Source organism: Doryrhamphus excisus, linkage group LG5, assembly GCF_037039965.1.
Source record: "Doryrhamphus excisus strain RoL-2023G ecotype Guam linkage group LG5, RoL_Dexc_Guam_v1.1, whole genome shotgun sequence".
Lineage (NCBI taxonomy): Eukaryota > Metazoa > Chordata > Actinopteri > Syngnathiformes > Syngnathidae > Doryrhamphus > Doryrhamphus excisus.
Genome location: NC_136361.1, coordinates 19781023 through 19807236, shown reverse-complemented (window position 1 = coordinate 19807236; position 26214 = coordinate 19781023). Strand labels below are relative to the sequence as shown.

The window sequence follows — 26214 nt, the reverse complement described above, 5'->3', positions numbered from 1 at the left end:
AAACAAAGTAGTGTGTCCAATAACCTATTAAACATAACTATAAATGAATACAAAAACATATATTAAATATTTGCTATAAGTCAACAAAAAAACACAGATATTTATTCAACAAATAGAACAAAAAAATATAGATCTAATTATGCTTGCCAAAGAGCACCTCGGGGACCATTTGCAGCAATAAAAGCACAGTAATAAAAATGACCAAGGTGGTGACATCCATGTCCTTCAAATACCACATTTGAGCACCAATTGTATCATATAATACGCGGTAAGAGTACTCTCAGTGTATTGTACAATACAATATGAGCTGTCCTATCTAGTCTTTGAGCTGAAGAAGTCTGCTACATTGCTATACTATACAAGAAGGAGTTAAACAAGTTATTTAAAATTAAAATGACTAACTTGTGGGAGAGGTCTGACATCCTATGTGATGCTCTTTTCTCATCAACAAAACCCAAGCTCTTTACTTACCAAACACGCTTCATAAAATAAAGGCACAGAACACTTAAAACTGAATAAATGCCGTTTGTTGAGGTGAAATGTGTCTTAATAAAATGTTTATTAGTTGCTTTTCCTGTTCAGTGTAACACGTTTCCTGTTTGTGCTCGAGCTCCAACCAGCAGGGCGCGTGCATGAGCGCTAATCAACACACACACACAAGAAGCTTGCTAGAGTTAAGATGGCGGCATGTCGGTGAGGAAGCTGGGATCTAAATTCGAGCTTTCTCGCCTTTAAACGATTCCTATGAATCCAAACATATACAGTCATCGAAACAACATCAATTTCCACGTCGTTCACACAGCTGGGTGTGACTTTGGACCGTCCCCATGACATCTATACACTTCGTGGTTCACCCGTTGCCCGGGACCGAAGATCAGCTCAATGACAGGTATTTTGTCGCGGCCCGTAATAGTATTATAATAATAATCCTATTCCATATTTATCTGCGGATTGTGGTAAACAGTGTTGTTAACGACGCCGAGATTGTCATGTGCGCTAATTATTTCTCCAACGTATAAAATGTAATACTAGCGTAAAATCTAGGCCCCGGTATCTTGAACAATCCTCGTTTTAGCCTCTAAGCAGTCAATCCACAGCCAGCTGCTAGCTAGCCCGTTACCTTACGTCGGCTATCACTGGAGTGCTAACGCTAGCAGGCTGGTTCTTGGAAGGATTGGCTCACAGTCGAAGTTGAGATGGACAATGCGGGTTGGGGGATGGGTTAAAGAGAGGGAAATAAGGCTCGCAACATATGTCGTTATCCAGAAAACGAGAGGTTTTCCGCGTAGATTACACGTCAACGATTTTGACGTGTGTCGATATTTGTTTTGTGCGTGTCCTGCTAATAATCCATATCAATGAAGGAGCTAACGTTAGCTACGTAGCTCAAGGCTAGTGCTAGTAAGCTAGTAAGCTTCCATGCTTTTGTCAAAGTCATATTTATTTCATTATTATTTCTTTTATGCATGTTGGTACCACAAGCCTTCAACGACTATTTTTCATCATTTGTTTTAAACCTACTCTGATATGCATACAATATGTTTGGGTGTTGATTTTATGCAAGTAGTGACGAGCCCAGAGAGCACACTAGACTAGAAATCTTTTGTATTAAATGCTTATCCATGCTAGATTGTTATTTTTTAACAGGTAACACTATTTTCCCTTGCTGTGCTGACCAGACTACTACAAGGCGGCATTGTTATCTTAATAAATGAAACTGTACAGGACATGGTTAGAAATTGCATGCTCATGCTTGCACCACATAGTATGGAAGGACTTAAAATTGTATTTAACGCTTGTAGACTGGTATTCAGTTTGATAATATCGTCCAATGCCGTGCATTATGCCAGAGATGAGGTTGAGAAGCCATTGTTTTAGGCTGACATTGAGTTCAAGCATGACAGCAAAGCTTGTGGTTGATACGGACTGAATGATTTGATCAAACTGGACTGACATGAACACTCAATGTTAATAGCCACTGTCCTTGACAAGTGACACATACTGTTATTTTCTTACAGTCGTCATTTCATGTTTGAGTCACAATGTGCTGCTAAACCTACAGTATGTACTTCTGTGAAGTAACCTAGTTGTCAAAGCGGATACAGCAAGTAGAAATTGCAGACATTGACCGTTACATTTACCCCATGGAGCAATCGGAATATAATATTGCATATTGATGAGTTAGTAGCCCACTGAAATTTGATCAGGTTATGCTTGTTCAGTAGGGATTGTGAGAGGATATTAAATAATTTGTATTTCATGCACATAAACTATACAGAGTTTCCTGGAATATTTGCTTTAATACTTTTTTAAATTGATAGTGGTAAGACATTTTTATAGTCCTAAATTGTGCCAATCTGCATTAAACTGCCCATTTCTTTGTGACGCACTTGTGATGGTAGGATATACTGTATGAATCTGAAGCTAAATCAGTTTCATATGTGATCGTCTCATTTTGGTAATGAAAAGGCAGATTTTGGGGGGAAAACTTGAGTTTGTACCATGTTCTATCTTCTTTAGTGTTGCTGTATGTTGCTCTCCACTGATTCTGACATTCTTACAATGGCTTTGTGTTGTATGACTGGCGCAAAAAGCACTGGCACATGAAGAAACCATTACATTTTAATGTATGTTTTTTTGCGTTTTGTGTCACTTTGAGTTGACACAAAAAGAATCAATAGCATCCAGCAATTTTAATCCTTACAATAGCCTCACCACACAAAAAAAGTTTAACAGTGGAAGTTGAAAAATATATGGCCCATGCTTTGCAATCATTTTGTTTACTTAATAATGAATAATACCAAAGATGTGTACAGGTAGACCTTTGTTTACGGCGTTCCGTGTTTCAATGTTTTGTGGTTGTGAATGCACTAATGTCATAAATTCAATTAAAAAACAAAATTTGGTCCATAAACACGAGTCCCACCGGAGTACTAGTTAAAAGCATGCAGCAGAGGAAGACTACGCGCCACACACAGCACAAGAATGCGGTGTGTGTCTCGTGCTGGGCGGAAGGATACATTGTGTGCCTTCTCAGCCACACTGAGTGGTTGGGATTCATTATGTTTCCCAAGCGACAGTACGCCAAAGAAAAGGAAAGCAGTCACCATGGAAGTAAAAATAAACATAATAAAATGCTCAGAAAGTGGAGACACACCCACCAATATTGGCTGCTGTTTTCGTCCCAACCACTCGACTGTCGCAACCATCATTAAGGAATAAATATTATCGACTGCTAATGAATGGTAGAGGGGTTGTGGATTCCATGCACTAGGAAGTTGTTACTCTTTTTATTAGATCAATTTAATTATTGTATTTAATAATTATATTGCTGTATTTAATGTGTTCGACTTGGACTGAAACTCAACTTGCATCACAGTCTAGGAACCTAACTTGCAGATAACATCCCAAGGTCCACCTGTACTATGTTTGCATAAACTGTTTGAGAAATTTGTTTTGCTGACTCCTGTCCTGGTAGCCTTACCTGACAGGACCTGGCCACATATTATTACTGTAATGTTGCCATTTAAGCGCACATGTAGCCTAGATCTTCATTTTGTTTTGCTCCCGCCTGAGTACCCTGTGAGTCCATGTTCAGGTCATGGCTATGGTGGGCAGTGGAAAGATTGTTGAAATTGTGGTGTTGGTGTGCTGCATTGGTCATCAACTACCGCAGCCCATTTGTCTAGTCACATGAGCGCTATATATCATCTAAAAATGTTTATTTGATTACTTGGATTGTTTTTGAGCCATTATACTGCTTTTGTGGTCAAAGATGTCGAACATGGGATCTTTTTAGCTAAGATTTCAACCAGTCTGTGATAACTCATTGCACCCCTAGTATATTGTATTAAAACATCACCAAATTTTTTTGTTGTTCCCCAGAATGGTACCATATCGTTTCCTGTTTTTCCAGACTAGGACACGCAAGACTCGTTAAATCTCGTTATTAGCCCATAACAATGATGACCGCAGTAGCGGTATATAAGTAACAGTAGGGCTGCAACTGATGATTGCTTTAATAACCAAGTAATCGGCCAATTATTTTCAGAAGCTGAAATCACCAGGCAATCAATTAACCATCAATCAATCGTAGCAGTACAGTAATCCCTTGTATCAAATCAGTTTACAATACAAAGAACGTCAGAAACATGCAGTGCTCTTGGACTGGATTATTTATTAAAATCAGATTTATATAGATTTTATTTTGTTGTAACTGCAGAACACCTGGAAGTTAATTTTAAAACTGGGTGTAGATTTGACCTGCAAACTGACTTGGGAAATGTTTCATTTTTTTTCTTGACAGGCTACGTGAGGTGTCGGAGAAACTAAACAAATATAGTTTCAGTAGGTGAGTCTGTCAGTCTTGTAATTTGAGAAAAAAGTATATTTGAGAATTGGTTTCAACCATGTATTCCTAATTTGGTACATCTGTGTCATTGTAGTCATCCACATCTTAGCTTGTTGGAGCAAGCCACCCTGAAACAATGTGTTGTTGGGCCAAACCATGCTGGATTTCTTCTTGAGGTAATGCTTTCTTGCATTGCAATGTCAGTATAAATGTGTGTATTATATAATTGATTTTATTTGGTCTTCAGGTAAAACATGACATCTTCATACTGTTATTGCTGTGCTAATTCTTAAACGTAGTAAACTAGCCATACATGACGGCAGTAGCTACTTCATGTGTACCAATAGTGTACTTCAAGATCCACCCTGAAGGTTTGTCCTCTTTCATGTGTGTCACATTGAATATATACTGTATATGACTGCATCAATTTTAGGATGGACGTGTGTGTCGGATTAGCTTTGCTGTCCAGCCTGATCGCCTGGAGCTGAGCAAACCGGATAGCAGTGATGGGTAAGGAATTATCCTTTGGTTGTGTGTTTGAAAATCATGTAAAGGCATCTCCTTTTGAATTTGCTAAGGTTCATTATAAATGATTACTTCAATTTTATTTTTTTTGTGCTCAAAGGTCTTCATCCTGAATAATTATACTTATAAGTTTGTAACTGATTTCCCATCTTTTGTTTCCAGTTCAAAGTTGAGCACTGGTTCAGGGACAGGAAGGAGCTCCAGGCCAGGCAGGACCAGTGATCCGCCCTGGTTCTTGTCTGGTTCTGACACACTGGGCAGACTGGCAGGCAACACCCTTGGGTAAGTTCTGGCAGAATTTATAGAGACAAAATTGTAAATGGTCTGCATACAAATTTTTTTCCCCCAAATTGTGGGATGACTGAATATGTATTGATGATAACGCCTGGCATTGGGACATATTACACTCTGAAAGTGAACAAGCATGAAACTCATGTATTTTGAGCATTTCATTTTTCAGGTTTTATAGCTAAGCATTGTGTAATATCCACTAATTAATTTTCAGATTTAGTGTTTATTCTGGGACTTTTATGTGTCAGACAATGTTTCTGGCAGTTGTATCTGACCGTGACTATCTCGCTTGTTTTTCTGTTGTAGGAGTCGATGGAGCTCTGGTGTAAATGGAGGCAGTGGCGGAGGTGGAAGTGGAGGAGGAGCTGCAGGAGGTGGAGCAGCCGGGGGTACCAGTGGAGGTGGAGGTGGTGGAGGCGGTGGAAGCGGAAGCACTTCGGGCAGGTCATCAACAGCAGCACGGGACTCTCGCCGGCAGACCAGGGTGATCCGTACAGGACGTGATCGGGGGTCTGGTCTATTAGGTAGCCAGCCACAACCAGTCATACCAGCCTCAGTCATCCCCGAAGACCTTATATCCCAGGTAAAAGTCATGTCTCTCATGGAATTTGACACATAAAAAAAAACCAAAGCGCACCCAGTACAGCACTAATGTGTTTCATTTTATCATTTATTCTCAGGCCCAAGTAGTACTTCAGGGAAAGTCCAGGAGTGTCATCATTCGAGAACTCCAGAGAACCAACCTGGACGTCAACCTGGCTGTAAACAACCTGCTAAGCAGAGATGATGAAGACGGAGATGATGGAGATGACACAGCCAGCGAGTCCTACCTCCCTGGAGGTATGTCATTAAAATAAAACTAGGCCATTTGTACCGAACTGGATTTGGGTGTAGGTTCCTTTCTTTCTCCTGGCCTCTGCTTGCCTGCATTCAAACTGAGCTCCAGTGAGTTTGCTTGTCCCCTCACTTCTACACTGATATATTAGTGTAGAACATTCACACGAGCCAAACATGCCTGAGTTTAGGTGTGATTGAACTGTGGCTACTTTTATTGCTTGAAAGTTATTTCACCCTCCCATTCTTCTTTTTGCCTTTTCCCAAGCAGAGGACCTGATGTCCTTGTTGGATGCAGACATTCACTCAGCCCACCCCAGTGTGATTATCGATGCAGATGCGATGTTCTCTGAGGATATCAGCTACTTTGGATACCCCTCTTTTCGACGCTCGTCACTGTCCCGTCTAGGATCGTCCAGAGGTAACTCAACAAGAAATTAATAAAGGCATCATCTTAAAAGTAAACCCCCTTTCCCAAAAAGTACAATTGAACAAGTTCAACTAAAAAATACTTGTGTACTCTTTTGCTTAAAAGGTACTTGGGCTAAATTTAATCTAAACCTAATAAAATGGCCTGAGCTTCATTGTTTTCCCCCTCAGCCTCTTCTACTTGGTTTGTAATGTTTGTAATAAATAATGGTGTTACAGGCTTTAAATGTTTGGTGTTATATGGTGCATGGCTATAGTGCAAATATGAGCTCTCTGAGAAAGGCCCGCTATGCCCACCTGTCTTAAAGGAACATAAGGAACCTTTCAAGGTAGTCTATCCTTAAACAAAAAACAAAAACTGCCCAGTCTGTTCTGTGACCAGTTGCATGGTTTTTCCTTATGAATCCACTTCCTCATGTAGTGACATTTTACAATATGAGCGTGCAAAATTATTCACCTATTGGTATTATATACACTCCCAACCAATACAATACTTAGAATACAGTGATTCTAACGAATCGTATCTTTTTCTCTGTGCTTTAAAGTATATTGACGGGTCTTTCCCAGAGAGTGGCTTATTTCTATCCCACTGGTGTGACCTTATTGCATACCAGTTCTCCTCCTTCCCTTAGAGCGTGACTCTGAGCTGCTGCGTGAGCGCGAGTCTGTATTGAGACTACGTGAGCGCCGGTGGCTGGACGGGGCCTCGTTCGATACAGAACGAGGATCCACCAGCCGGGATGGAGAAACCAGCTTGGACAAGAAGAACATCCCGGTTCAGAGCCCTGTCTCTTTAGGAGAGGAGCTACAGTGGTGGCCTGACAAGGTAAGATGAGGACACTCATTTTTTGGCGCTCAGTGTTTAATGTGCTAAGGGAATTTCCCTTTAAGTTATGGATGTATGTGTTTATGCTAACTAAACATAAATATCCGCTTCTCTGTACAGGATGGTGTAAAGTTTGTCAGCATTGGGGCCATGTTCTCTGAGTTGGTGGCTGTCAGCTCCAAAGGAGAACTTTATCAGTGGAAATGGACTGAACCTGAACCCTACAGGAATGCCCAGGTGGAAGATTGAATATAGTGGAATAAACTTTTCATTATTGGTGTTTAATGTCGGTGTTGAAGGCCCTATTTTCTTTTACTGTAACTGTGAATAAAAAGCAAGGGCTGCGAGATCTTGACATTAAAACGTGACAATATTTCTCAAGGGCAGCCAGAAGTCTATCACTGTCACGTGGGGCAAGATTAGAATCACATATTTAAGCGCTTCACACACACTATACATTGCAATACAAACTGCCGGGTGGTTGAACAGCTGCTGTGTTAATGTCGGAGCAGAATCTTTAGTACTTCTACATTTGTGAGCTGAGTGTATCATGACACCCAAATAAACAGTAACAAATACTGACAATCAATAGTATCCCTTACCATTACACTGGGAAGGGGCTTTCAATTACAAGCAGTTGTGGCTATCGAATGTAACTGTCCTTTGCTGCGTGCATGCTTATATGTGCACATTTGTGTCAGTGTTAGTCAGCCACCAAAGAAACACCCCAACAAAGTTGTTGTTACATATGAAATGTGTCGATGTTGTCATGTGTCTTGGTTAATGCCGAGTCTGACTTGTCAGACTGAGAGATAACTTTAGTCTTTTTTTCTCCATCAGAATCCTTCCATTCATCATCCACGTGTGTCTTTCCTGGGTCTGGCTAATGAGAGGATCACCTTGCTGTCAGCCAATAGTATCAGAGCCACTGTAGCAACGGAGACCAACAAGGTATGTCTCTACAGAATATTTACCTTTAGGACATAATCCTGTGTGATGCTTTAATATATTTATCATATAAAATAACATACAAAGCATATACAATTATGTACTAATCAGTTTCACCTTTTAAGTTATAATGTAATTAATAATTGTGTGTGTGTTTGTGTGTAGGTGGCAACTTGGGTTGACGACACACTAAGCACAGTAGCTTCGAAGCTCGAGCATACTGCCCAAGCTTTCCCTGAGCTTCAGGGGGAACGCATGGTGTCCCTCTACTGCTGTGCACTCTACACTTGTGCACAGTTGGAGAACAGCCTCTACTGGTGGTAAGCAAAATCCCGAGCACAAAAGCATTAAATGAATGTTATTTGATCCAGACCTGGTAATTTTCTGACCCCCCTCCCCCCAGTCCACTTATGTGCCCCTGAGGCACACAAATCAGTCCTTTTATCTGGATAAAGGACACCTGTCACAGAAACAGAAGCTCTCTTCCATCCAAACTGCCCCGCTACAATGGACAAGACTGCCCATAGAGCTGTCAAAGGACCTGAGTGATAAGATTGTAGACCAGTACAAGACTGGAATACCACTACAATGCAAGAAGCTTGTTGAGAAAGACATGAGAAATCTAGCGGCGCCATAATTAGAAAATAGAGAAAAATCCTAGCTAACAGTCATTCACCTTCGTACTGGAGCTCCATGCTTCATTTTACTTTGAGTAAGGATTGAGATCCTGCAGACAATGTTCCCCTCCACGTGTTTCTCTGTTGCTGTACACATTCATCTATAACCTTTATTTAATGTGTTAAAATCTTTACCATAAAAATTATGTGTCATCTGTCTGCAGGGGTGTGGTGCCTTTTAGTCAGCGGAAGAAAATGCTTGAAAAGGCCAGAGCCAAGAATAAAAAGCCAAAGTCCAGTGCTGGCATTTCCTTGATACCCAACATCACAGTGGGAACCCAAGTAAGACCTTTTGTTTGTTTGTTTTTTAAATATATATACGTCCTGTACTTTTTACACTAAATGCAGCTTGAGCTGGCGTGGGGTGGCAAGGGGTCACGATGACAGTAACGTAGTTCTGTGGTGTAAAAATGTTAACAGTTTTTTCAGAAGGCTGAATAGGTGCATCCATTAAGTGGATTCTAGCTGCTTCTGTAGTTTTTATATCTTTAAAACACACACACAAAAAGATATGTGTATTCATGTGTCCCGTAAGGACTGTGGACATCATGACATTTGAACCTGCCAAATAATTCAACGAAGCAAAGCAAATTGGCCAAATTTCTGCATTGAAACTGATGTACGTGGTGGAATCTGATTTTCTGTACTAAGGACAAATTTCCATCTTTCCTTAGGTATGCTTGAGGAATAACCCCCTCTACCATGCTGGGGCAGTGGCCTTTTCAGTCAGCGCTGGGATTCCCAAAGTTGGAGTATTGTTAGAGTCTGTGTGGAACATGAATGACAGCTGCAGGTTTCAGCTTCGCTCGCCAGAGAGCCTAAAGAACATGGAGAAGACCACTAAAACCCAAGAAACAAAGTCAGTCTTTCCCCCCCAAAATTGTTCAATTTTAAGATACAGTTTCACTTTTTTGTCCAATAAAAGAATGCTTCTAGACTTCATGAATGCAGGTCTTTTAAATTATAACCTTTATTCTTACAGGACTGAATGTAAACCAGAGCTGGTGAAGACTGAGATGGGTCCTCCACCCTCCCCAGCTTCTACATGCAGTGATACCTCCTCCATTGCTAGCAGCGCCTCTCTACCGTACAGTATGTCTGCTTTCTGCTTGCGTCTCTGCTTCTCTCAAGAGCCCCCAAGTCTTGGCTTTTCTCCCTGGCTTCCGGCCTCAGCACCAATATCTCACTCACAGTGCTCTCATTAGACCACTCACTTTGAAACAGATGGTGCACAGGCTTTTGTCAGCGAGACGCACAGTTGACCCTGTACGGTCGTACTCAAAATTAGTCAAGTCCACTTGTATGTTGCATTTTCAAATGTACTGCTATATATAGCAGTACAAATATACTGCTAAATTGTGCAGTATCGTAACTGCATCATTGCAATCAAATTGTACAATTTTCCTCAAATGATAATTCTTGTCTCATTTAAATATGCTACAACCAGTAACACTGTATGACTTACAGAGCGAAGACGTTCTACCCCAGCTCCCAAGGAAGAGGAGAAAGTGAATGAAGAGCAGTGGCTTCTTAGAGAAGTGGTGTTTGTGGAGGATGTTAAGAACGTCCCTGTGGGAAAGGTGGGGCCGTATGAAATGTTATGAAGCATGCACTCCTGTGTCTATTTGTTTCTATACTCATTTGAACATATTCCAATTCTGTCATGTCTAGGTGCTTAAAGTGGATGGTGCATATGTTGCTGTGAAGTTTCCCGGGACATCAAGCAGCGTGAGCAACCAGACCACCACTGTAACCACTGACTCAGACCCCTCTTCCCTACTGCAGGACTGTAGGCTCCTCAGAATAGATGAGCTTCAGGTAAGTACACACACCGATGTGGTTATCTGATGTCGCCCTTATAAATCCCCAGAGTAAATAGTTGGAGCTCTTGCTAATTGGCTTTGTTAAAACTAGGTGGTCAAAACTGGTGGCACTCCAAAAGTCCCTGACTGTTTTCAGCGCACACCCAAAAAGCTCTGTATCCCGGAAAAGGCGGAAATCCTGGCTGTTAATGTTGACTCCAAAGGTTCGTCATTTGTACTCATCATTTTGTATCACAATATCATTACATGTTTTTGTATAATGTGCTTGTGCTGTGCAGAAAGACTATGCCTGACATTCATACATATTGTCATCTTCCAGGAGTTCATGCAGTGCTGAAAACGGGTAACTGGGTTCGGTACTGTATCTTTGACCTGGCGACTGGCAAAGCTGAGCAGGAGAATAATTTCCCAACTAACAACATGGCCTTCCTGGGTCAGAGCGAGCGCAATGTGGCTATCTTTACTGCAGGACAGGTAAGACGACCTGCTTAATAAATAGTGTGTTTTTTTTATTTTATTTTAATTATCCTTTACTTTTATTACAATTGAAATAATTTGTCTTGAAGGAATCTCCGATCATTCTTCGAGACGGCAATGGCACAATCTACCCAATGGCAAAAGACTGCATGGGTGGAATTCGAGATCCTGATTGGCTGGATCTGCCTCCAATAAATAGCCTGGGAATGGGGGTCCACTCTCTTGCCAATATCCCCTCTCTAAACTCGACCATTAAAAAGAAAGCTGCTATTATAATTATGGCCGTTGAGGTAAACACGGTACTTCACATGTTGATAAATTTGTCTTACATTTTCTTATACCATTCATATTCTTACTCTTACTTTCCTTTCTTATTCAGAAGCAGATGCTGATGCAGCATGTGTTGCGTTGTGACTACGAAGCGTGTCGGCAGTACCTGGTGAACCTAGAACAAGCTTTCCTATTTGATCAGGGCACCCATGCCCTCGGCGCACTTCTAGGCCACCGCTGTGATGGAAACCGCAACATTCTGCATGCTGCCGTCTCTGTTTGCTTCCCTGTTAGTAACAAGGAAACTAAAGAGGAGGAAGGTAAACCTGCTGTTAGGCAGTCACGCGTTGGTAGACCTTTTTTCTCAAAGAGTAAAACACAGTTACAAATTGTAACTTTTAAATTCAAGGTGGTTTTATTCAAGGAAATTAAAACCAGAAAGATTGATTGCATGAATTTTATTGTTTGAAAGAAGATTTAAATCCTCCATTTATAACTAAAAGTGGGTGCTCACTTTCATTTAATGTATTTTTTTTATATTGGATTAGAAAAGCTCCCTGTGGCCCTTGCCTAATGTGACTAGGGACTGGCGGCAGCATTTATGATTGGAATATTTATTTCTTCTCTGAACCTGTGTACCACACTGTTTAATGGTCTCCTTGTCTCTGAGTTGCACACAAATGCTAAATAACCATTATTCAATTTCAGAGGCTGAAAGGTCAGAGCGGAACACATTTGCTGAGCGCTTATCTGCTGTAGAGGCCATTGCAAATGCCATCTCTGTGGTTTCCAGCAACAGCTCTGGAAACAGGACCGGCTCCTCCAGTAGCAGAGGGTGAGTGGGATACTGTTCTAAGGAAAATACCTTTGTGTGTGTTTGTTGTACACCTCATCTTTTGTGTATCTTCTTCAGACTTCGACTGAGAGAAATGATGCGGCGCTCTCTCAGGGCAGCTGGCCTTGGCCGTCATGAGTCAGGCCCATCCTCCAGCGACCATCAGGACCCTGTGTCACCACCAATTGCCCCACCAAGTTGGGTCCCTGACCCCCCACCTATGGACCCCGGTGAGTGTGTCTTTACTGTAACCGTATAACCTGCAATTCACTTTTTAGTTCAGTTCTGTATGCACTGTAATGGTAAAGCCCTTGTCTTTATTGTATGGGCTGTGTAAGTGGACTGCTGATCAGCTACATAAACAACAACAATTTTGAAATTCTGAAACGCAAGTTAATTGCTATTTTATTATCTTGTCTTACCAGATGGTGACATTGACTTCATTCTAGCACCACCTGTGGGTTCACTCGCAACAGCCTCCACCGGGACCAGCCAGGGCCCTAGCACCTCGACCATACCAGGTTACCTAGTAGCTTTGTGATAATAGTACAAATACAGTCAGTGATTAATTCGCAGTATTTGAGGTTCATTTTTGCTTGCATTGCATTGGCCTTTGATTTGAACCTCAATGTCAAGACCAACCAATCTCATAAAAAATGTTTCAGTAAATTTGAAATGCCTGTTGTTTCATGGCACTTATTTGTCGGTTAGGTATAATACCTGTGTTCTGGCATGTTTTGTGTTTTTATCTTGTATGTTGTTTGTAATATTTTTTTACGTTTTGTTTTGAAATATGATCAGGGCCATCCACGGAACCTTCTGTTGTTGAATCCAAAGACAGGAAGGCCAACGCGCACCTCATTCTGAAGCTGATGTGTGACAGTGTTGTTCTGCGGCCACATCTACGTGAACTGCTGTCTGCTAAGTATGCTTGTTCTTTTTTTATATCGAAATAATTAGAAATACCCAGTCTTTTCTGTTAATGTTATTTTGACTATTGGCTATTCTACATGAAATTTATTTATTTTTCTTTTTAAGGGATGCCCGAGGAATGACCCCTTTCATGCTGGCTGTCAGTGGGAGAGCCTACCCTGCAGCCATCACTGTACTGGAAGCAGCACAGAAAATGGCTAAAGGTAAGTTAAGATGTTGAATTCCTGGATTACCCAGTATACATTTGGAAACACATCTTACAACCAAAATTTGACTCTTGTCTCCTTTTATAATAAAAGGAGATATATAATAATAATAATAATATAATATAATACAAATTCTAATTTGCTATGGCTATCAAATTTGTCGCTGGTTTTAATTGACATGATTTGGCTCTACCTGTATGTATTGTATTTTATTCATTTCAAGTAGTCTCATTTTTCCATTGCGAAGTAGCTAAAGATTTCCCGCTATAGCGAACTGATGACTGGTTAGTTTGGAGGCAGAATCGAACCAGTTCAGAGACTACTTTGGCCACTTCCATATTCTTGGAGAGCAATTCAGTGGTGCCTTTATCATCAAAGAAAAATTCTGCCAGAAGCTTGAGAACCTGTTCTGAAACAGCCATAGTGGATGTGGGTATATGTGGAAAGCTCTGTGAGCTCACTCATTTGGCTTCAGGAGATAATTAGCTAGCAGTAATTAAAAACACAATTCTCATTGGAGATAGATAATATATAGGGATGTCCCGATCCCATTGCAGCCCCCCCCCCCAAAAAAAACAAAACTGTATGGTAGTCTAAAATGTCAGATATTGGGACAGCGATGCAAGCAGTCCATTCCATAATTCATGCCAGCATGCAAAGCCCAGTGATCACAACAGCGTATACTAGCGATACTAGCAAGGAGCAACAGTGATATCATCTGTAGGGCAGTATTTTTCATTAACATCCGAAAAACACGTGTCATGCACAAGTTTCCTGTGGGTGGTACAGAACCGGGGAAGTTTAATACAACCAACCTAATCGTGCATTTGAAGCAAGATTTTTTGCAACACCATGGCTTACCTAAACATCCACTGCTGTTTGACACATTTGCAAAGAGGGAGAAACTCTCACAAAACTGGAAAAACTCATTGGCTATGACAGAAAATAGACAGGCCTGTTGGAGGTGAGTAATGTCTGGTTTAAATGCGTCAGTGAGTACGTCATGCCTCGCTACATTATGTCAGTTGTGGGTAAAACTATACACCAGATGCATCAAGAACTAAGTTTTTCTTATTCCTACTGTTGCTAGTAGTATTGGTATTGGACAATATTCAACACTGCAATAATGGAATCGTACCATGAGTGAAAAAGTTGTATCGGGATTTCCTTGATTTCTAGCTCTGTCACATTCTTTCCATTCTCCCAGTCTGTCACAGATCATTTCTAGATTTACGTATGTTGTCTGCTGACATAGCAGCTGAATAACTACAGCTTGTCAGAAACACGAGAATCCTGACCTATTTTGCTGCACTGCTCATGTTATTACTGTGATGGGTTTGCTAGGTGTGTTATCTGCATGGTACCACCATATGTCAAAATAATATTCCCATACATTTACCTCTTTTGTTCTGCTTCTTGAAAAAAAAAAAACAGTGGGTGATCCAGGCATTGCAGAGAAGGAGGATTCAGATTCTGTTTTCATGGAAATGATTTGTCCACTGGGAACCAACCCTGACGATTCACCCCTTTATGTCCTCTGCTGCAACGACACATGTAGTTTCACTTGGACCGGGGCAGAACACATTAATCAGGTTAGTCCATACACTTGGGGCTTAAGTGGAAAGGATCTCTGCATATAATTGAATTACATGAATGCTAAGTAGGAAGCTGTCTCTGACATTGACTTTGCTTTGTATTTAGGACATCTTTGAGTGTCGGACATGTGGATTACTTGAGTCTCTTTGTTGCTGCACTGAGTGTGCCAGGGTATGTCACAAAGGACATGACTGCAAGTAAGTCCTAGTGTTGAATGTGGTTATTTTAAGCTTTGGAGATGTCTTGAGTATAGTAGTGTTGCTTTAAATTAATCTAATTTTAATCTCATTGTATTTTTGTCAGACTCAAGAGGACCTCTCCCACAGCATACTGTGATTGCTGGGAGAAATGCAAGTGTAAAACCCTGATCGCTGGCCAAAAGGCTGCTCGCCTTGATCTGCTATACAGGTTACTCACAACCACTAACCTGGTTACAGCACCAAACAGCAGGTAAGTTACCATCTCCAATAAACTTGTATTTAAACTTCTGGTTAAATTGTAAGGCCAGTTTTTCAAATGATTGGACTGGTTTATGCAGGACACATTTCTGATTCTGATTGTTTTCATCACCAGGGGAGAGCACATACTACTATTCCTAGTGCAGACTGTTGCCAGGCAGAGTGTTGAGCACTGTCAGTACAGACCACCACGCATCAGAGAGGACAGGAATCGCAAGGCTGCAAGTGCAGAAGGTCCATCATTGGCTCGTTTTATTTGAATGAGGTGTCTCATACCTATCAAATACAAAAATTTTTTTTTTCCATTTTAGACTCCGACATGCCAGATCATGACCTGGAGCCTCCCCGCTTTGCACAGCTGGCTCTGGAGAGGGTTCTGCAGGACTGGAATGCTCTAAAGTCAATGATCATGTTTGGTTCACAAGAGAATAAAGACCCGTAAGCAAATGCAATATGTATAGGGCTTGTTGAAGCATATTATTTCAGTCACGTTCAAACCTTGCTGTGAATGACCTGTATTGTTACCATACACAATTTCTTCTCTAATCCAATTTGTTTGATTTCTATTTTCTTTGTTAGTCTGAGTGCAAGCAGCAGAATTGCTCACCTCCTACCTGAAGAGCAGGTCTATTTGAATCAACAGAGTGGCACCATTCGCCTTGACTGTTTCACCCACTGCCTCATTGTCAAGTGCGCGCCTGACATCACTGTAAGCCCACTCACCACCAGGACCATACAGCTGAGCTCCTATGCTGTCATATTGTGAAAGTACACCTTATACAACAATCTCATACAACTTTGAAATGAACAGATGTTGTTCTTTTCTTCTGTCAGTTCATAGACACTTTACTAGGTACACTGGTGAAAGAGCTGCAGATCAAGTACACACCTGGCCGAAGAGAGGAGGCAGTCAATGTCACTAGAAGGTTTCTACGCTCTGTATCCAGAGTATTTGTGATCCTCAGCGTGGAGATGGCCTCATCCAAAAAGAAAAAGTAAATAAACAATTAAATAAGATACTAAAAAATGAGAGTATTTATTTGCTTTAACTGTGCCTCTGATGTCCGTCACCCTGATTTTCTCTTTTTTTCTTCAACATAGCAACTTCATCCCCCAGCCCATCGGGAAATGCAGGCGTGTTTTCCAAGCTCTTCTTCCCTATGCTGTGGAGGAGCTCTGTAATGTGGCGGAGTCGCTGATTGTACCAGTTCGAATGGGCATCGCAAGACCTACAGCCCCATTTACTTTGGCTAGTACAAGTATTGATGCTGTTCAGGGCAGTGAGGAGCTCTTCTCTGTTGAACCACTTCCTCCAAGGCCATCACCTGATCAGTCTAGCAAGTAAGTTTTTTCCCGTCTTTTTTTAATGAAAGCATTGACAAAGTCTTCTAAGTAAATTGATTAATCCTGACATTTGTGCATTTTATATGTGGCTACTTTGACAATGAAACCACAAGAGAATATTTTAAGTAGATGTTTTACTTTTTTCCAGTTCCAGTCAGACTACTGCTTCTTATATCATCAGGAACCCCCAACCTCGGCACAGCAGCCAGTCTCAGCCTGTCAGAGGCAGAGACGAGGAACAGGATGATATAGTATCAGCAGATGTGGAAGAGGTGAGAGGTTAATTAAGGTCACATTTACCAGGAGATGCAATCTATTCATGACACGGAAGCTGTTGGAATATTTAACTGTGATAAATGTCTCCAATTAAAATTGAGTAAGGTCCGTTTATGCTTTTTTTCCCCCAAAGTGTGGGGGGGGATGAACCTTATTTTGCCTTAAATTGTGTAAAACAGACTAGTAGCTCAGATGAATGTCAAATGTAAAGAAACCCATCCCATTCAATGTAATTGGCCACGAGTCCAGATCTGGATCCAGTGCTGCCATTTTGCTCTCAAGAATTGGTTAGTGGATTTATTTACATTGTCATTATTTCTCAGGTTGAAGTGGTGGAGGGAGTAGCGGGTGAGGAGGACCATCACGACGATCAAGAAGAGCAGGGGGAGGAAAACGCTGAAGCAGAAGGACAGCATGATGAGCACGACGAGGATGGTGTGGCACTGACTTTTTTCTTAAATGTGAAGTTTGCAACCATGACCTAAAGAGAAATTAAGCATTTTCTTTTTTGTTGTCATCCTTTTTAGGGAGTGACATGGAACTTGATCTTCTCGCAGCGGCAGAAACTGAGAGCGATAGTGAAAGCAACCACAGCAATCAGGATAATGCTAGTGGCCGCAGAAGTGTCGTTACAGCAGCCACAGCTGGCTCTGAAGCAGGTTGGGTTTTATGTTTTTATTCTTCTTTTCTTACTTCATTAAACAGATTAAACACATTAAACAACATTTGTCTTAAATGCTGTGCCACACTCTGGTGTATCTTGTCTATAAGCTGCAGACTGCTTCACTCCTCAAAAAGTCACCCTGTCACCATGATGGGTTTTAGGCTGTTTTGGAGAGCTAATAAAACAGCAGATAAAATGGTTCCTGGCTGAATACTCAATGTATTTCATTTACAGGCAGTAGGGTATCCTTCGCATATCCTATTTTTGGTATGAGCTCCTCCTTTACTCCTATGCATATACAGATATCAGGGCAAGAGTGAATCTTCAAAACACATACAGTTCCCTGCTGCCAGTTCTTTTATTTATTTATTTTTACTAATACCGCCCCTCACCAGATAACTTTACTTGTAGCCTTTCCAAATGATGTACTTTTTTTTCACTGATTTCTTCTAATCATGATTACTATGCTTAACTCCCGAACAGAGTCAGAAAAGCCATTTAGTGTGAAATTCCTGTCACAAAGCACTTTTTTAAAATTCAGGTTAAACAAAGTATGGCTGTTTTGAATTGTTGCCTCATTGTTATCACTGTCACATTAGAGTTAATTGGGCTTGTTGTGGTGTGTTTGACTAACATGCACCCCTGCCTTAATACAAGTAAACAGTGATGCAGATGAATGCGCACATTAACTTCCCATCTGTGTGTATTTTCCTCATTTTTTTTTTCTTTGAAGGTGCCAGCAGTGTCCCGGCCTTCTTTTCAGAGGACGACTCTCAGTCCAATGACTCCAGTGACTCTGACAGCAGCAGCAGTCAGAGCGATGATGTTGACCCAGAAACATTTCTGTTTGATGAGCCTCTGGAAAGGACAACTAATGCTTCCCATGCCAACAGTGCAGCTCAGGCTCCTCGATCCATGCAATGGGCAGTTCGAAACACCCCCAGTCAAAGGACGGCTGGAAGTGCTCCTCCGAGTTCCTCAACATCAGCTGGTCAGTGGATCTTTGTTGCCTTGTTACTGGAATGAATTTTTGTGCATGAGTAACAAACAACAATGACTGTGATATTTTTTATTTCTTTGTTTTAGCAGCGAGCTCGACTGGCCTCATATACATTGACCCTACAAACTTGCGTCGCTCAAGTGCAATCACCTCTAGTGCCGCTGCAGCTGCAGCTGCTCTGGAGGCAAGCAACTCCAGCAGCTATCTGACATCTGCCAGCAGCCTAGCCAGGGCCTACAGTATCGTTATTAGGCAAATCTCAGACCTCATGAGTTTGATTCCAAAGTACAACCACCTCGTCTACTCGCAGTATCCTGCCTCTGTGAAACTTACCTATCAAGATGCGGTCAACCTGCAGGTGAGCTATAGAAATACAACATTGTAACATCCCAGCACACTTTTTAAACAGATTTAATCGATATATTTTGTTTGGGTAGTCTCTAGTTGTTCCCTTACATTTCAGAATGTTTTACTATACATGAGACTTTCATTTCTTCCGCTCTATTAACTCTATGACATATATAATATAATACACATTTTCTCCACTTGTTGAATCAGAACTATGTTGAGGAAAAGTTGATACCCACCTGGAACTGGATGGTGTCCATCATGGATTCCACAGAGGCTCAGTTGAGATATGGGTCTGCCCTGTCATCCGCTGGAGACCCTGGCCACCCAAGTCACCCACTTCATGCCTCTCAACATTCAGCACGCCGGGAACGCATGACTGCTCGGGAGGAGGCCAACCTCCGCACCCTAGAAGGCCGCAGGTACAAAATAATTTAAAATATATACAAAAATGTGTGACTTTATTCTCTTTGAATCTTTTTCCATATTATATGGAGCTGCATTATAGTTTAGGAAATATAAAAATGGCTCCCTTTTTGTTTTTCAGGAGAGCAGCCACTCTACTGACTGCTCGTCAAGGCATGATGTCCGCACGAGGCGACTTCCTCAACTATGCCTTATCGCTCATGCGCTCCCACAATGATGAGCACTCAGATGTGCTTCCAGTGCTGGATGTTTGTTCGCTGAAACACGTGGCCTATGTTTTCCAGGCCCTAATCTACTGGATTAAGGCCATGAACCAGCAGACCACTCTTGAAACCCCACAGCTGGATAGAAAGAGGTAACCGGGCATATCTTCTCACATTTGCATAACCATTGCACACGTGGCTTCTTGGCAATATACTGTAGTCTTCACTGGCAGTGTGGGAAAGTTTTGGATAGTTCCATTTGAACTAGCGAGTAGAGATCTGAGGTGACATTGGACTAAAATAATTAGAAGATCAGAAAATACAAGAAACAAAATGATTTCCAAAATAGGAGTACATTTAAGTTGACAGTTATTATAAAGAAGGACATTAAATTACAAAAGGGTATATCTGTTGATTTTTATGCTCATTATTTTGCGCTGCATCACTTGATACATCTGCTGTTCAAATTTGTCTTTTTAGGAATCGAGAGATTTTGGAATTGGGTTTGGACAATGAGGATTCTGAACATGAAAATGATGAGGACACCAATCAAAGTACGTAAGAAGAAATTGATACATTTCAAATAAGTGGTCTATTAATGTCTAACACTTTCTTTCTGGTTCACTGTAGGTTCGACATTACAGGACAAGGATGAAGATGCTGCTCCCGCTGAAACGGGTCAGAATCATCCTTTCTTCCGTCGCTCTGACTCCATGACCTTCTTAGGCTGCATCCCACCCAACCCGTTTGACGTTCCTTTGGCCGAGGCCATACCACTAGCAGACCAGCCCCACCTCCTGCAGGTGAGAGTTGTTGCTGAGTCCGTCCGCATGGTCACAAGGCTCAAATCCCCTCCTCCATTCAGATTGGTGGTGGTGGTTTCATTTGTATTAACGTATGTTTTAATTATACTGTTACTTTCGTCAGCCTAATGCGAGGAAGGAGGATCTGTTCGGGCGACCCTCTCAGGGTTTGTACTCATCCTCTTACATGGCAACTAAAGGCCTGGCTGAGGCAAGCGTGGACAGGAACTGCCTGGAGGTAAACTTGGGCTCCTCTCTACCCTCCCCCTCACAGGTATACCACCCCTCTTCATATGAAAAACATGCTCACAACAGCTGTGTTCTAATATTTACATGTAATGGAATGAATTGGAATTAAATTAATCTCTGTCAAAGCTATCCACATTCATTATTTCCTTTCTGTTATGTCCATTATTCAAGTAAAGCGTGTAGGAATAATGGCTAGAAAGACAATAATGGATATATTGGATAGTTATGTTTCTCACAGCAATTCAAGTGGATATTAGAACACATGTGTTTGCTTATTTTGTGTCCCATTTACCCATTTGCATTCTTTCATCGTCACGCTGTCATTTCAAGACCCGGTGACCCGGTAAATTGAATTTGTTACTGCAGGTCCTTCCTACTAAAATGTCTTACTCGGCCAACCTGAAGAACGTAATGAGTATGGAGACTGCTCAGCGGAGCTCTGAGGACCAGTCACTCGCAGACCAGGAGCTAGAGCCCTCAAAAGCTGGTCCGTCACCCCATGACCTTGCTGCCCAGCTGAAGAGCAGCCTGCTAGCTGAGATTGGCCTCACTGAAAGTGATGGACCTCCCCTCCCATCGTTCAGGTAGCAAATTGCAAAAGGCTCAAATTGTATAATCTTCACTATTCAGGGACACAACAGGTTTAGCATGATGTTGGCATAATGCTAGCACTGTTGTGATAATAGTATGCAAATTGGTATAATTTCATGTCATTATATTATAGTAACTAGACCACAACACTTCCTGCTCTGTGTGTAGACCTCACTGTAGTTTCATGGGGATGATGATCTCACACGACATGCTGCTTGGACGCTGGCGTCTGTCACTGGAACTCTTTGGTCGTGTCTTCATGGAGGATGTCGGAGCAGAGCCTGGATCGGTACTCTTTGTAATACTTCGTCACCTAATTTAGCTACATAAGAGACACAATGTATGAAAAAAATCAGTTCTCAGTATGTTGCCCTAAATCGTACAATATCTTTGTACATTCTTGATCTTTATCAATTTGCTGGCAATCAGTGTCTTGGCTGTTTAGTACAACTTCACTAATTAATGACACCTTGTTGTTGTTTTTTTTTTAGATCCTCACTGAGCTTGGTGGCTTTGAGGTGAAAGAGTCAAAATTCCGACGAGAAATGGAGAAGTTAAGAAATCTGCAATCCCGAGACTTGGCCCTTGAAGTTGATCGAGATAGAGACCAACTAATACAACAGACCATGCGTCAGCTAAACACCCATTTTGGCAGGCGCTGCACAACCACCCCAATGGCTGTGCACCGGGTAAAAGTCACCTTCAAAGACGAGCCTGGCGAGGGCAGTGGTGTGGCCCGCAGCTTCTACACAGCCATTGCACTGGCACTCCTTTCTAACGACAAGCTTCCCAATTTGGACTGCGTCCAGAGTGTCAGCAAGGGCATGCAGGCCAGCAGTACGTGTCATCACGATTACAATTCAAGTATGAAATTATAAAGAAACTATACTGTATTTTGGAACTTGAGTTCATTCTTGTAAACTGATAAGTTAACTTGAGATTTTAAAATGGAAATATACTTCAAAGTAAAACATTTTTTGTGCATATGCAGATCTAATGCAGCGTTTGAGAAACAGAGACCGGGAAAGGGAGAGGAGAAGCGGAGGTCTGCGAGCGGGATCCAGGAGAGACCGGGATAGGTGAACTTGAGCTCCTATTTATGTACGTGTGGCTTTTGCCATTGGAAGACTGACAGTGCTGCTCGTCTGTGTTGGCATGCTACAGAGACTCTAGGAGACAATTGTCCATAGACACCAGGCCGTTTAGGCCATCATCAGAGGGCAACCCAAGTGATGAGCCTGACCCTCTACCTGCCCACAGACAAGCCTTGGGGGAAAGGCTCTACCCACGTGTTCATGCAATGCAACCGGTAGGGTATGAGCGCATGTGTCCATTTTGGTAATGTTATAATGGTAATGATTTGGTTTATTTCAAACATGTTTAACAAGGTTACGTGAAGCAATATATTAATAAAAGAACAAAGGTACAGTATTTAATATTTCCCCACTGCACATTAATTTGGCACAGCCCAGTGGTGGGAATTTTGGCTTTTTTAAGTAATGGTGTGAATGTTTGATTTCCTTTGGGTGTTTGTATATTGTATGCAATGATTCTTACTCCATTATAAGACTTGCTGTTTCATCTTTGCAGGCCTTTGCCAGTAAAATCACAGGTATGTTGCTGGAGCTGTCCCCTGCACAACTACTGCTGCTGTTGGCCAGTGAGGATTCTCTCAGAGCCAGAGTAGAAGAAGCTATGGAGCTGCTCATTGCACATGGAAGGTTAGAAAAATGGTCACGGTGTGACCAGCGAGGGGAAATTATACCAATGTAAAGTCCTGTCAATTATTTTGATATTTAGGTGCAACAGAACCTAAACCTTAGTTTATTTGCTAGATTTATCTGTTCAGTGTGACCAACCAAACAATCTTTGTCTTCTCCAGGGAAAATGGTGCCGACAGTATACTGGACCTGGGTCTTCTGGAAGCTCCAGAGAAAACACAAGTATATTGAACTTTTTTTTCCCCTCAATCTATTTCTTGCTTTAAGTACTACAATTAAAGTGGAATGCCTTCTGCTGTATTTGTGCTTCAGCAGGATACACAGCAGGTCTAAGTTGCCAAACTTTTTTTTACTCTCTATTTACATCTAGTCATTAACATACTATATATAATTATTATATTTACAATTACTAAACACACTAAATTATTCACACTTGCAGCCCCCAAAACACAAACTGCTTGCTGTATAGAAAGTGACATTGCACAGCGAAAATATGGAATTAAGCAAGACTAAATGATAAAATGTTTCAACATTACTTATAGGTAAGTTTCAGGAAAATGTCAGTTCCCAACAAAAAAGGGAGAAAAACAGATTTTCAAGCATAACTTTCACTTTGGGACAAATACACATAAATAGTTGTTTTACATCAAAATAAGTATTTCTTCACAAATATAACTATTTTATGTAACTATTTACAATTTTCACATTTGGAACTAAACTGTGTGCACGTGTGTGCATGCATGCGAAAATTTCCCTCGTGTGTAACCTTTTGCACACTCTATGCTCTCTCACTTCCTCCTTGCTGTCAAGCGTGTTAATACTGTACATGCAAGATTTTTTTAACAATTCCATGTTTAGACATACTCATGGCATTAACATACAGGTATTGTTGTGTGTTTGGCTATAGCAACTGGAGAACCGGAAGCGCCACGGTTCAACCCGCAGTGTGGTAGACATGGAGCTGGACGACCCAGACGATGGGGATGACAATGCTCCCCTCTTCTATCAGCCTGGCAAGCGAGGCTTCTACTCCCCTCGGCCCGGAAAGAACACAGAAGCCAGATTAAACTGCTTCCGCAACATCGGCAGGTAATGAAGTATTGCTGTTCAGAGAATTGATTGTTACTCAATTAAAATGTTTCTTAGGCCACGGTAACCTTTTAAACATGACTGTTTTCATTTTAGGATATTGGGGTTGTGTCTTCTTCAGAATGAGCTCTGTCCAATAACATTGAACAGACATGTTATCAAGGTCTTGCTCGGAAGGAAGGTAGACGCAAACTTTCCTCAAATATGTATCGTGACAAAATAAATAGTGGTCATACTAAAAGCTACTCTGTCATATGCTGCAGGTGAACTGGCACGACTTTGCATTCTTCGACCCTGTCATGTACGAAAGTCTGCGGCAGCTTATTCGCCATTCATTGGCTGGTGAAGCTGACGCAGTATTTGCTGCTATGGACTTGGCCTTTGCTATTGACCTCTGCAAAGAAGAAGGGGCTGGACAGGTAATAACCTCAATTTATAATACTATATCCAATCTATATCACAAGGGTCTACTGTATGTGCCTTGCTGACTCTGTCCCTCCTGGTTCAGGTGGAGCTTCTTTCTGGGGGGGTAAACATGCCAGTAACTCCCCTTAATGTGTACGAGTATGTGCGAAAGTATGCAGAGCACAGAATGCTGGTGGTGGCTGAGCAACCTCTCCATGTGAGTCCCTTGACTTTCTCCTGCCAGTGAATACACCTCAGATTTAGTGTCCTATCCATTATTTACATGAAACATAAAAGGAAATCAAGCCTTCTGATTTATGTCAATCCAAGGCAATGCGGAAGGGTCTGCTGGATGTTCTTCCGAAGAATGCCCTTGAAGACCTGACCGCTGAGGACTTCAGGTTGCTGGTCAATGGTTGCGGAGAGGTCAACGTGCAGATGCTCATTAGCTTCACCTCCTTCAATGATGAGTCTGGTATGGTTGTCTGGATTTTTATCTGTTAATTATCGAAGTATACAATACTAACGTTTAGCTGTATAATTGTAAACAATAACATACAATACTCTTTTTTTCCAACAGGGGAAAATGCTGACAAACTACTGCAGTTTAAGCGCTGGTTTTGGTCCATCGTTGAAAAGATGAGCATGACAGAGAGGCAGGATCTGGTAAGATAGATAGATCTTTGTGTGCTGTCATGGGCCGGTCATCGGTTTCAAGGTATATTTAAGGAAATATGTTGGCATGTGCTGTGTTTATCGGCCCAAGTCCACTCCACACGACTGGACCCAGTGGCCACAACTTTAAAGCCACATGAATGTTATACAGTTTGATCAATTTGACATTTTTTTTTTCATCATCAGGTGTACTTCTGGACGTCCAGCCCTTCCCTGCCAGCCAGCGAAGAGGGCTTTCAGCCTATGCCCTCCATCACCATCCGGCCTCCAGATGACCAGCACCTCCCCACAGCCAATACATGCATCTCGCGCCTCTACGTGCCACTGTATTCTTCAAAACAGATACTCAAACAGAAACTCCTGTTAGCCATTAAGACCAAGAACTTTGGTTTTGTGTAGAGGTTCAACAGAAAAGAGTTAAAAAAAAAAAGTAAAATGATGTTTACTGTTGTGTAATATTTACTTAGCTCCATTTTTGTAGATTTATTTTTTGTCTATACAATTTTATTAAATTTGACATACTGTCTCTATCTCCCCAGACGGTATTTGTGTTGTGAACACAAACATGTTATTTTTATTTCAATTTTTATTTTTTTCCTTTTGTGTTAATGAAAAATATGTATACAGTCCAGAACATTCCTGCATTGGCACTGTAAAATGTAAAGCCCACAGCTCTGCTCTATTGGCTTAAACGTTTGCTTCCCAGGTATTTGGTTTGACAGACAGCTGTCAGCCGGAAACCCAGCCAAAGATGACGGCAGTAGAGCTATTTAAAAGACGCACTGTGATTATAATTTTTCCTTCCCCAGAAAAGTACTATCACTGACAGTTCACTGCTGCCTTTCTGGAAAATCTTTTTTTCTTGTACAGGGGGAGTAGGGAATTTCAAAATAAACTTGGATGCAAAATGTTGTCCATTCTTCATCTGTGTCTTGAAATCC

General features: G+C 41.5%; 1 protein-coding gene across 8 annotated transcripts; it reads left to right on the top strand.

Annotated features, from left to right (window-relative positions):
• Positions 1-639: 639 nt before the first annotated feature.
• On the top strand, positions 640-26197 carry ubr5 (ubiquitin protein ligase E3 component n-recognin 5). 8 transcript variants are annotated; one of them, XM_058053623.2, is made up of 58 exons: positions 640-889; positions 4307-4351; positions 4446-4527; positions 4785-4861; positions 5039-5158; positions 5474-5750; positions 5848-6007; positions 6273-6422; positions 7045-7256; positions 7377-7493; positions 8097-8207; positions 8370-8524; positions 9046-9163; positions 9556-9740; positions 9864-9973; positions 10349-10461; positions 10553-10699; positions 10796-10907; positions 11024-11178; positions 11271-11471; positions 11561-11771; positions 12160-12286; positions 12365-12516; positions 12712-12807; positions 13088-13211; positions 13325-13422; positions 14860-15017; positions 15127-15218; positions 15325-15471; positions 15595-15713; positions 15791-15917; positions 16059-16188; positions 16314-16474; positions 16581-16820; positions 16972-17095; positions 17423-17534; positions 17627-17758; positions 18497-18754; positions 18853-19121; positions 19322-19533; positions 19659-19892; positions 20221-20294; positions 20371-20543; positions 20668-20781; positions 21159-21376; positions 21552-21672; positions 21875-22220; positions 22375-22462; positions 22548-22692; positions 22974-23104; positions 23266-23326; positions 24012-24193; positions 24290-24374; positions 24457-24612; positions 24702-24815; positions 24929-25073; positions 25179-25264; positions 25460-26197. In XM_058053623.2, the coding sequence occupies exons 1-58, from the start codon at positions 828-830 to the stop codon at positions 25670-25672; spliced, it is 8484 nt and encodes a 2827-aa protein (XP_057909606.1). In that variant the 5' UTR covers positions 640-827; the 3' UTR covers positions 25673-26197. The 8 variants fall into 8 exon arrangements, with proteins under 8 accessions (XP_057909606.1, XP_057909603.1, XP_057909605.1 ...); XM_058053620.2 differs by having other exon boundaries at positions 21875-22247; XM_058053622.2 differs by having other exon boundaries at positions 6270-6422.
• The last annotated feature ends 17 nt before the right edge of the window (positions 26198-26214 follow it).